This window comes from Carassius gibelio, chromosome B7 (genome assembly GCF_023724105.1).
Source record: "Carassius gibelio isolate Cgi1373 ecotype wild population from Czech Republic chromosome B7, carGib1.2-hapl.c, whole genome shotgun sequence".
Classification (NCBI taxonomy): Eukaryota; Metazoa; Chordata; class Actinopteri; order Cypriniformes; family Cyprinidae; genus Carassius; species Carassius gibelio.
In genome coordinates, this window is record NC_068402.1 from 20,309,231 (window position 1) to 20,320,795 (window position 11,565).

At 36.8% G+C, this 11,565-nt stretch overlaps 1 protein-coding gene across 7 annotated transcripts in view; it reads right to left on the reverse strand.

Moving 5' to 3' along the window:
- The window catches only part of rbm33a (RNA binding motif protein 33a), a 42,639-nt gene extending 32,660 nt beyond the window's left edge, over positions 1–9,979 (reverse strand). For 5 of the 7 annotated variants that reach the window (XM_052560638.1, XM_052560635.1, XM_052560637.1 and 2 more), the window contains exons 1-7: positions 9,768–9,973; positions 7,939–8,014; positions 7,501–7,552; positions 6,189–6,262; positions 4,793–5,054; positions 630–752; positions 360–546 (exon numbers count right to left, since the gene is read on the reverse strand). In XM_052560638.1, coding sequence (XP_052416598.1) covers positions 360–546; positions 630–752; positions 4,793–5,054; positions 6,189–6,262; positions 7,501–7,552; positions 7,939–8,014; positions 9,768–9,786 — 793 coding nt within the window. In that variant the 5' untranslated portion in view covers positions 9,787–9,973. Of the gene's footprint in view, positions 1–359; positions 547–629; positions 753–4,792; positions 5,055–6,188; positions 6,263–7,500; positions 7,553–7,938; positions 8,015–9,767 lie in introns of all 7 variants that reach the window. The other 2 variants (XM_052560636.1, XM_052560633.1) reach the window with 2 other exon arrangements.
- Positions 9,980–11,565: the final 1,586 nt, after the last annotated feature.

Consider the following 11,565-nt stretch of genomic DNA (forward strand, 5'->3'; position numbering starts at 1 on the left):
ATTACTTCAAAAACATCAACTAAAAAAAACAAAGGGACAATAGAAAATAGAAAGGCTTTGCTCATGAACATTAATTGCATTATGCAATTCATTATGCTAAGTAACCAGGTAGGTCTCCTTTATTGACTGAAAAGAAGACCGTGAAGTGTAGGGAATGGGCCACGATGGACTAATCAAACGGTAGACTAGTCAGTCACAGTGGTGTGGCCAAATCACAAAAATACATCGGAATTTAGATCAGAAATGCTTAAAAGAAACTGTAGCATTCAGAATAATTTTTCAGATGCCCCAAACATAACTATATGACATTTTTAAACCTATAACAGCACAAAAAGCTGCTTCATTTGTTAACGAATAACCTAGTGTGTCTGGGATGTTCCTCCTTTTACTGGTGGTATCAGACAGTCTGACCACAGTGTCATCTTTGCGCTCCGTCTTAAATCTCAGACGGCCAGATTCTTCAAGATCTTCCTCTTCCTCATCAGACTCCTCCTTCGCGTCGGCGTCCGGTTCGGCCTCAGCTTCTGGATCGTTTTCATTCTCCACCTGAAGCATACAGCACACACAAAACCTCAGAGCATGTTCATGAAGGACAGGAGAAAACATTCTCCGACGCAGCCAATCTTTACCTCCTCTAATTCTGTGAGCTGAGAGTTGTCCTGCTCCTCAGTTTCCTCCTCATGCTCCTCCTCCTCAGGCACTTCCTGTCGGTCAGCCTGCTCTTCACTATACTCAGTCGGGTATTCATCCACCTGTGAAGAGCAATCAAATATTTACTCCATTCAGTGGAAATTGAAGCAGGACATGAACATCAGGGCTAAACTGATCTCTTGTACATCATCCACTGAAACACCTGCTGTGGAGCGTGTCATGGGTCGGCACAACCAGAACCTGTTCGATGCCACAAACGACACTGATGAAGATAAAACATTAGAATGAAGCCAAATCACTTCGGAATGAAAATGTTAATGCCATATCTGAGAGAGAGGCCAGAAAGGCCCAGTGCAGCATTCTGAAGTTGGGGAGGGGGGCGCTGAAGGGGAGTCTTCCTAAATTAGCATAACAGTAGGAGCCCAGTCTCATTACTATGCCCTATTACCATTCCTGCTGATATTTGAAATTCAATGAGATGTAAATGTTTGACATGATACACAGAGAATGGGAGATAAACACGCACACGGCTCAGTGGTGGTGAAAATATCATTGACTGTGTTGTCTTTACACACACACACATAAACAGACAGAAAGAAAGCTCTGGCGCACACGTAGCTCACTGACAGGGAAAATATCATCATCTCACTCGAAGCACATTCTCACACACGCTCGAGCAGAGAATGTACAAAAGCATCCGGAGAGACGGGAGCACACGACTTCTGCTTGCTGAACCTCACGTCCTCCACCACCACAGGTCTTGTCCCGCTCCTCACGCTCCTGCTTCTGTAGCCCCCACAGGTCCTGTCTCCCCCTGCTACACCTACAAGCCACCTGTTAAAGCCCACTGAGCCAGCAGCCCATTCCCTCTGCTGAAGTCCACGTTTCACTCTTTATATCCAGATTTTATTTTGGGTGTGTGAATCTGAAAACGCTGTAACCCACCGAACACACTAAACCTACGGATCTAAAGAAAAAGTGGGCTTTATTAAAAACTACCCAAAATACACATTTACAGCAAATACTTTAGCTAAAAAGCCAAGCTGTATAGCCTTTTTTTAGACATTCATGTGAATTTAGATTTACCTCATTGTACCAGGACTTTGTTATCAAACATCTTTTATGTTATAAACTAACATATCTATAAATGATGTGATTAATGTGCATTATTAAATTCAAATAAATTCGATTATTTTAAAAGTTGGGTCAAAAGCAGGGGCTCTTTAACCTTTATTTACTTGAAGATCCTGCATTGTCCAATACAATATCTGAATGTGCGGTTTAAGATTTTCTGTATTTCTGTATTCTTATTAGCAGAAACTGAAAGTATTCATATTTTACATTTATTAACCACAATTCATTTTGTGATTCCAGTTTCAAGAACAGCATGTTGTTCTTCAAAAAAATTATAATATAATACAAGTAGTTATAAGCTTTTTTAGAATTTTAAATTAGTTAGATTATTTTAGTATATTAATATCAACTTATTAATTTCAATATTTTAAAGTCATCCTCTATACCACTTGGTCCCCGGCTCCCTGGTTGCGAGCCACTGATCCAATGATTAAAGAAAGCGTACAACCAACTTTAATTACAGACTTGTTTTTCAGTCAAACCCCAACATGTGTCCTACTCTTCAAATAACAAGCTCCCCTCCTCTTAGCTTATTTGGGACATGTCCCACTCTGCATTTTTGTAGAAGTCTGTTTCTTCACTGCTCTCTCATGCAACTAACAAAAAGCATTACTTCTCACTTCTAGCCATGTACATATTAGACTCTTGCCAACATGCCTAAAGAGACTAACTTTTCATCTTTAAGCGCTAGCACATTATTCACTAGAAATTATCATCAGAGGGCAGCTATTATAACGCATTTAGACAACACAAATTTCACTGCTATGGAAAGTCAACAGTGCTCAAGCAAACTTATATTTGAAGAGACAGTTTTTTTCCAGTCATATCCTTGAGAAAATGCATGCTGTATGCTATTACAACACTCTCCAGGTCATTTTGATACTGTGAATCCAGATCTCAGTACTACGAATAAGCCTTTAAAATAATGTACAGAAACATAACAGACAAACTTGCGAAATGTGATATGAGGCCAAGGCCTCCGTGCACCTGTCAGCACTGTCCCGGACACGATGATCAAGCGATCACATGGACAGGCAGAATGATCAACGACATCTGTCCTGCATTAAAGGTCAATGAAAGTCAGGACAAAGGGAGCAGTCTGATGAGTCCTGACTCCTGCAGGATTTTATCAGACTCTGTCTTTGTGTAAAGTGACTGATCCTGATGCTTCATGACCACTCTTCGCCAAACTGTTTCTAAGCTCCAGACTATTTTGTGTGTCTTTTAACACACACAAAAAAAATATTTTTGTATGCATACTAGTACACATACAAATAAGTAGTGCCTCAATTAAATAGATATGTAATACAAAAACATACAAGAAAAAAGCTTTGTACACTTTTTCAATTATACAGGATCCCATATTTATCCTTATTAATAAATATTTATGGGATGAATATAGGATCCGATATAATGGGTTTGTATTGTATAGTGTATAGGTGGATGTGATGATTTGTTTACAAATGGAAATTGTCCAGTATTTCACTTGACCGTGACTGAACATTGGCTAATGAATGAGGACATCATTGGAATTAATGATTTTAAGAAAGTGGGAGGAGGGATTAACTGTTCAACACACTGAAGATGGCCTTGAGCCAAAATGTTTGTGCTCTGACATTGGTGATGAACGGAAGATTATTTTTGTGATCACGGTCTCATGTGCTCAGAACAAGCATAACACAAAGTGGGACAGACCTAAATGACTATGACATGTTTCCAGCACACAGCACAGGAACTGACCACATACAGGGCAAATAGTAATCCTTTAAACCGTTCCACACATTAACTCTGGATAACAGTGTAAACAAAATGCTTAGCCTCGGCAGGTAGGCTACAAACAGCTGGCAAAGGTAGTTTATCACCTTCATATGTACAACAAAATCCCTTCCCATGACTGTTGACACAATCACACTTTAAGGAATTTTGAATATGCCTTTAATTAGCATAGAGCTGGAAACAGAAGTAGACTTTGTAGAAAATAAAAAAAAAACACCCTGCATCTGACCTAAGACAGCTTGTTTCGGCCTTAGTCTTGGCCACGGAAGCATGGTAGCGGGCCTCGTTCTGAACACACTTCATTTAGGGAATCGTTTGCCTTTTCTTCAGTTTCATTTATTTAGACAAGTAAACGACCAACAAAAAACGCATTAAAATTAAGATGCAAATTAAATTATTGTTCCAAGGAAAAGAATTCTACAAACAAAACATATGAAGTGGTCAAAAAATTATGTCTGACCCACTTCCCTTCTTCCGGCGTTCTGCCATTCGGTTTTCCGCCCCTTATGACGTTTACAATTTCTTAATTAGCAAATTGAACTAAATAAACCACAAACCAATAATAGTTAAACAAATAATATAAAGAAAAAACACTTTCTTAAATGGCTACATGACAGCTGGTTATATCGGTTTTTACTCAGATTGGCTTTTACTCAATCTCTTCAGACAGCATCCAGTCTACTCAAGACTCAAGAATCTCCAGTTCCTTGTTTTTCCTCTTTTTTTTTAATCTTACTTTATCTGATGTCCGATTTATAAATGACAAGTCATTTTTAGTAGGATCTTTTCAATGATTTAGTAAAAAAAAAATCAAAATTGATCTGAATGATTTGGGTCTCAAATTCTCATAGCGCATGAAGTTTTCATTTTTGGGTGAACTGCGCCTTTAAGATCTTAGAAAATAAATGAATAAACATGTACAGGAAGCGCACAACTCATCAATCATGAGCCCGTGTCATGCTTGCTAAAGACTACTTTAAAGAAGGTCAATAATCTTTTCACCTACAGCCAACTTTATCAGATCCTGTCTGAGAGCTCTTCCCATTAGCCAGCATGGATTGGCAGGACATCTGCTGAACAAAGACTGTGAAAAGAGTCTCGCCCTGAACAAAACCTTGAAGCCTGAGGGTCACAAAGCATGAGGTGTCAGGCTGCAGACGTGGAGGAAATGTGCTGGGGGATTACGGAGAGTGGGTAAGCAACAGAGATAGCAAGAGAAAGCGTTACGTACTTGGAAATCGTCATCCAGTGGCTCGTCGATCTGTAGTTCCAGCACTTCATCTTGATATACTTCATAGTTCTGGTCTCCTGTGTATTCCACCCCTTCATTTTCTCCCTCATACTCCCCACCCTGAGAGAAACCCGGTTGGCTGCCCTCGGTCTCTTCATAGGCGTATTCGGTATATCCGCCTCCATCAGGGTCTTCATCTTGCAGGTGACCAGACGAGCCCAGACCCAGTGTGGCGTTTAAACTCACAACCTCACCCTGAGCACTAGACACACAGACACCAACAGACAAACATGTGTTCAACTCTGGACAATAAAGTGATGAATTTGTTGATCTTGCCCTTGGGTTACAACGATAACTAGAGACTGAAGTGAAGCGTGTCTCCTAAAATTGCAATTCTAAACTCTTTTTTTATATTGGAAGAAAGCAAGCCGTTTGATTAGGGCAGAAGGTGTCAAAGTTAGTTCAAAGTCATCTCTAATTATGTTATGGATGAACTGCTCTATTGATTTTAGAGCACTGAAGCTTTGCATAAATTATGGGGTGAAGGCAATTTTGACCCCACAAATTGAAAAGTGAACAGTTTTGGTAATGCTGTATTTTAGATTCATTTTAAGCATACGTTCTTCTAGGCAACAATAATAAAAAGTAAAAAGGGGAAAATACTTTTAATATCAGCTATTCTGGGATATTGTAGACTATTTTGGAACTCAGAAACATAAAGAGCATCTCATCATTAGATTTAGCAAGCAGTAGCATCAACTCTCATAACTTACACCAATTATAATTTTGTCATTTTAGAAGATCCACAATTGGTAATTTGACATTTAACCCAAAAGAAAAGACCATTTTGAACATGTTTACACTGATATGAGTGTCATATCAGTCTTCTTTAAACAAATCTTTTTAATCTACATATTTCCAAGGCAAAGGTGTCACCATAATGTGATCATATGACCAGACATGTCTTACAATTCGGCAGTTACTAATAGCAATTCAATTTTCTTCATATTGCACTTTCAGTCAGTGCTCATAAAACAGTGACATAAAAGTACTTGCATACAAAATCAAACCAAGCAATATAACCTCAAGCATAAAATGGGCTACATTAAAAACACAACATTACCTACTGTCTTGTACTCAGACACACACACACAAAAAAAAATCCCATTAAAACAACAACAAAGGTCTATCTGGAAACTCAATTCTGTACACAACAACTGAAAACATATCTTAGTAATGAATTTTCATTCATGTCTCTTGTCTAAACGATCCAACAGCTTATATTTTTCAAGCAAAGAAGTGCAGAAATTAAAGAAGTGACCAAAAACAGCAATACAAGATCACTTAGAGATTTTGAAATGCCTGGGGTTTTATTTGAAGGTTTTAGTTAGGGCACCTTGCGTTTTGGTCCTCTTCATCACTTTGTAAGAGGTCATCGTTTAGCTCCTCATCTGACATCTCTGAGGGGTTCTGGGGTGGACAAAAAAAAAAGTATATAATCAAAAATCTTCAGCTTAATACACTTGATATTTTGGAGAGATTGTTACATATGTCGTTGGCTTTATAAGACTTGAATATTAAGTACACCTGCTGGAAACAATTTATGTATTCCTATCAGTTAAGATTAGGGGTTGGAATCTTTCTATCTAGTCACCTCACGATCCGATTCCAGAACGATTCTTGATCTACTTTTCCCCCAATTATTAATTCATTAGTTTACCGACTTTAAAATCCTTACATTTACATATCCTTACATAAGTAATTAAGTACTTTTAAAAATAATTACAAATTGAAAATAAATTCTTCAAACAGTTGTATGTTAAGAATTTTATACTAATAGAACTTCAAAACATACAAGCAAGTAGCAAATAATAAGGAGTAGCATAGAACCAGATTACAAACATCAAACAAAGAGTGCTTTTAAGTATTTAACTTTATCTGAATGTTTTCCTTTTAAGAACTGTGAGTGAATTTTCTTCATCTTTACTGTTGTTGTTGTTTTTTTTACTATGACATCATAGACAGCAGGAGATCTGTTAAGCTGTAAGCTCTTTTGAAATATAAGAAGTAATGTGGTTTGTCCTGTCCGTTTAATCCCTTAAAACAAAATTAACTGTGTTTAATTTGCGTCATAAAACCATTTTGAGACGCACTTACACGGAGTCACGCACAGCCGCATGTGCGAACAGTCTTCACAAACAAATAGCGCGTCAGCATTTGAAATTGAAAGCAGCCTTCTGTAAGTGAGGTTCATAATTTAAATATATAAGTCCATTCCAAATCACATAAATTATGACTTCGTAGAGCATTTGTAAGGAAAATACAGACGGGCGAGATCGCACACTTCAAGTGTAAAGCACGCGTCTCTCATATGATATCGCATCCTGTGCAGTGAAGCCCGCGAATGATCCGCTTCAACCTTTCCAAACTTTATCAATGATTATTTTACAGAAGGTTCGAGTAGTATATGTTTGTAAGGAATTGGAAGCAGAATACAGGTGTTTCTAAAGTAACTCAGCATCATCGCACATCTGGTTTAAAACTAAGCTCTCTACGGAATCGTTGGAGAGGATCGGGATGCATCATTCGATCGATTTTTCTCCCACCCCTAGTTAAGATTGCATAAAAAAACTGAAATAACAACAGATATAAAAATAAGTTTCAGCAGAGGGGTAAGAAATTGCCAAAGACAAAAATCACTTGTTTACCTTTTTAGCTGAAAGCCAATCTTCTTCAAGTAAGTCTCCCTCATCCAGATCACTGTGAATTGATAAATATATGATTAAATAAATCTCTGAAATGCCTGATACAATTACAGCAGAGCAAAGCAAGATATCAACAATTTAATTTGCTTGGCCTCATGGCAACCAATAAAGTCTATATCATTGCTGTTGTGATTCATTTTGAGTTTTATCAAAGACTAGGGTTGGGCCCTTAGATGATGCCATTGCCGATGGCTGATGACATCACTATCATGACGCCACCACCCCGATGTCATTGTCCAACGCAATGTTTCACTGTAGACATCACCCAACCCTATGAAAGAATCTTGCTGGAATGCTATTGTGCTTCTGGTAAACTTTTGCTCTTTATTTGTCTTTTTCATCCCTCCTAATAGAGCCATGAAAACTACAGTGAAGACTTACCTTTCCAAATCATCATCTTCTCCTCTCCGTCTTCTGGACCTCTCAGCACCAGGCTTATATTCATCAAACTCATCGTCTACACACAGACAAGAGAATGAAACACATTAAACTTTCATTACACACGCAAACGACACACACACATATATGAATACATATATATGTGTGTGTGTGTGTGTGTGTGTGAGACCACAAAACCAGTCTTAAGTCACTGGGGTATATTTTTAGCAATAGGAAAAAAAAAAAAAGAAAAAAAACATTGTATGGGTCAAAATTATCAATTTTTCTTTCATGCCAAAAAATCTTTAGGATATTAAGTAAAGATCATGTTCCATGAAGATATTTTGTACATTCCCTACTGTTAATATATCAAAACTTAATTTTTGTTTAGTAATATGCATTGCTAAGAATTAATTTGGAAATTTTTTAAAGCGATTTTCTCAGTATTTTGTTTTTTTGGCACCCTCAGATTCAAAATTTTCAAATAGTTGAATCTCCGCCAAATATTGTCCGATCCTAATAAACCATACATCAATGGAAAGCTTTCAGATGATGTACAAATCTCAATTTCGAAAAATTGCCACTTAAGACTGGGTTTGTGATCCAGGGTCACACACACACACACACACACACACACACACACACATATATATATATATATATATATATATGTATATATATATTATATAGAGATTTTAGGGTTCAAGATTCTGAAGCAGCAATTTCTCTTTGAAAGCAAAAATTCTGTGATTATTTACATGCCCTCATGTCTCTCCAAACCTGTATGACTTTCTTCTGCAGAACACAAAAGAAATGACGATGATGATGATGGAAACCAATCAGTGAACAGTGACCACTGAAATCCATTACATAAACAAAAACACATTACTTAAAAATCTCTTCTTTTATGTACCACAGCAGTCAGTCACAGCCTATTCATCATGAGGGGGGGAGTAAATGATGACAGATTTTTAATTCTGGTGTGAACCATCAATTTGGCAACAGCTGTTTATCATATAATCTGCTCAGTTTTCCAAAAAACATTACTCAGTACAAATGTTATTCTAAAGAAGCAACTGAAATATTGTAAGAAGTTCAGTTCTAGTGATATTTACTTTCTAGGCCGCTCAACTACCAATTAACAGCATAATAATATTCATTAGTAAGCTCATTTGCATGTAATCCAAATTAAATACAGATGTAACAAATCAGATCAGCAACCCTGCAGCTGACAGTGATGTGTACGATTGACAGGTTAAAGGCATTTACAAGAACTGACCCTGGTCTCTGTAATAAACCACTACAACACACACTTGATATACCAGTGACAGATCTATCTATCTTCTCAAAACACATCATTTGAATCTCTGGCCTGGATAAAACAACAGTCCTGCTGTCTGTAAAGGCCTTTTACAGATGATTACATAACCATACAGACCCAACCTCATGGGTCTACGCACAACTGTTCTTCATCTGCCATTTACATTTCAAAATCACTATCCAATTATACATCATTCGTTGCATTTTGCATATCAACACACGGGCTGCGCATTCATTGCATCCCTTCAGAAGGCTAATTTAGCTAGCAACCGCAAAGGAGTAGAAATGTGTAAATGCACGCCTGCTAATAACTGACGATCATTAATAATATAGACTAGAGAAATAAAAAGCATCCTAACAGAGAGTCGTGGCATCAAGGTAATCTGTGTTCAATCTGTAAAACAACAGATCAGGAGCTCAGCAAATTATGAAACAAAAGCAGCTACCTCGTTAGCACTAGCTGGGAGCTAAACTAAGTGTAAATTAATATTGCATATATAAATATATCATACCCTCGGTATTGGTCGCCATAACCCAAGACCGTGTGTTATCTTGGAGACTCTGGAATCTCTATAACGTAGATGAGCGCATTGAAACTGGTTTAAGTGCAGAGCTTCAGGCCGTTAGCTTAGCTTCAAACCTCGTCAGTCTGAGCTGAAAACATCTGCACAGCGCTAGAATCATGGCGACCGGACTGAGCCGCGCTGCATCATGGGTATGATGTGAGGGCTGTGCGTCACTACACACCAGCCTGACTTATTTTGCTTTACCGTATACTCCAAATAAAGCTAAAGGATAGACGGACTTCAGTTTGGAAATCGCAAAATGATTTTATTTACAACGTGTTTTCGTAGCGCTGAGCAGTGTAGCCAATCACAGACATCCGTTGATTTCTTGAACACCTGTGATTGGCTGCACCGCGTTCACTCTGCACTCTGTTGATCCTCTTACTGTACACGATGTAAGCATAAGGTTCAGTGATTATAAAGGAAATGTGTGAGATCGCGGTGAACTTAAGTAAATTAAAATTAAAATTGAGATTGTAAATTAAGAGCTATTTGCTCACTTTCTAGGCTAAATATAATCTGTTCAGAATTTGAATAAAAAATATTTTTTTTCGTGCTGTAAACAGCCATTTACCCTAAAATCAGAAAAGTTTCTGGAGTGAGATATGAATTCCTAATGAATGCGGGATTCATTTTCGAATGGGAAAAATTGCTCTAAACAGATGTTCAATCAGTGCACTGCAGACTAACAGAGAAAAACATAATTTTGAGTAAAAATATTTTTTATATGCAGTTGCAATTATATGACTAGTAAAGCTTGAAACTGTTTCACTTTACATTGCTATTCCCGTTTTGACAAAAATGTATAGTTTTGCAGCCCTGCAACAGTTATTTTACATGATTTTTATGATAAAAACATAGGCTATGACATAAGATGTCAAACAAAACTCTTCAGACAGATGTTATACATAAGGTATATATTCTCCCCGCAGGGAGAATATACACTCCAAGTTGAACTAAAAAGCTGGCAGCCCTGAAAGTTTCAGATATTGTTTTTACTGGATAGTGCATTATGGAAGTTGCAATATACATTTTCATAACATTATTTCAAGCTTTCCAAATTATACAAACAAATTTGTGTTGTGCCAGCAGCTGTTTGTACTTTTTTCATTTTTCACTGATTTCATTGTTGTATTATTTTCTATGCGCAACTTTGGAAATGGCAGAATCTCGTTTTTGTTCTCAGTTTTCCATATAACCCTGCAGGCATTTGACTGTTTTTAGCCTATAACATGTGATTTTTAAGAATGTCAAATTAATTTCAAAATTCACTTTCACTAGTTTGGGAAGAATTAGCTTACAAAAAAAAAATTTGAATTTGTAAATGACGAGTTTCACTCAAGTTACTCCATCATAGTATTATAATTCTTTTTTGACAAAGAAAAATGTTACATTTGATTTTTACCCCAACTTTATTTATTTATCTATTCAGTTTTTTATCGCTAGTAGCCTACTTAGTGGAACAATAAAGTTTTGGGTTTGACTTTATTTTCAATAGCGTATTTTATTTATTATTTTTATTTAGTATTATTATTATTAAGATCAAATAATAGAGTGTTTAAAAACACAATTCATTTTATCAAATCTTTGTTCGTGTATTGTATAGTAATAGTTAGCTATCCAAATGCTGTAAATTGGCCAACATCCTACTATTCTTTTATAATACATATTATAAAATATTTCTCTTAGAAATAAAATTATATAAACACCTCAAACTGGAAGCATCAGCAAGTACACACTTTTG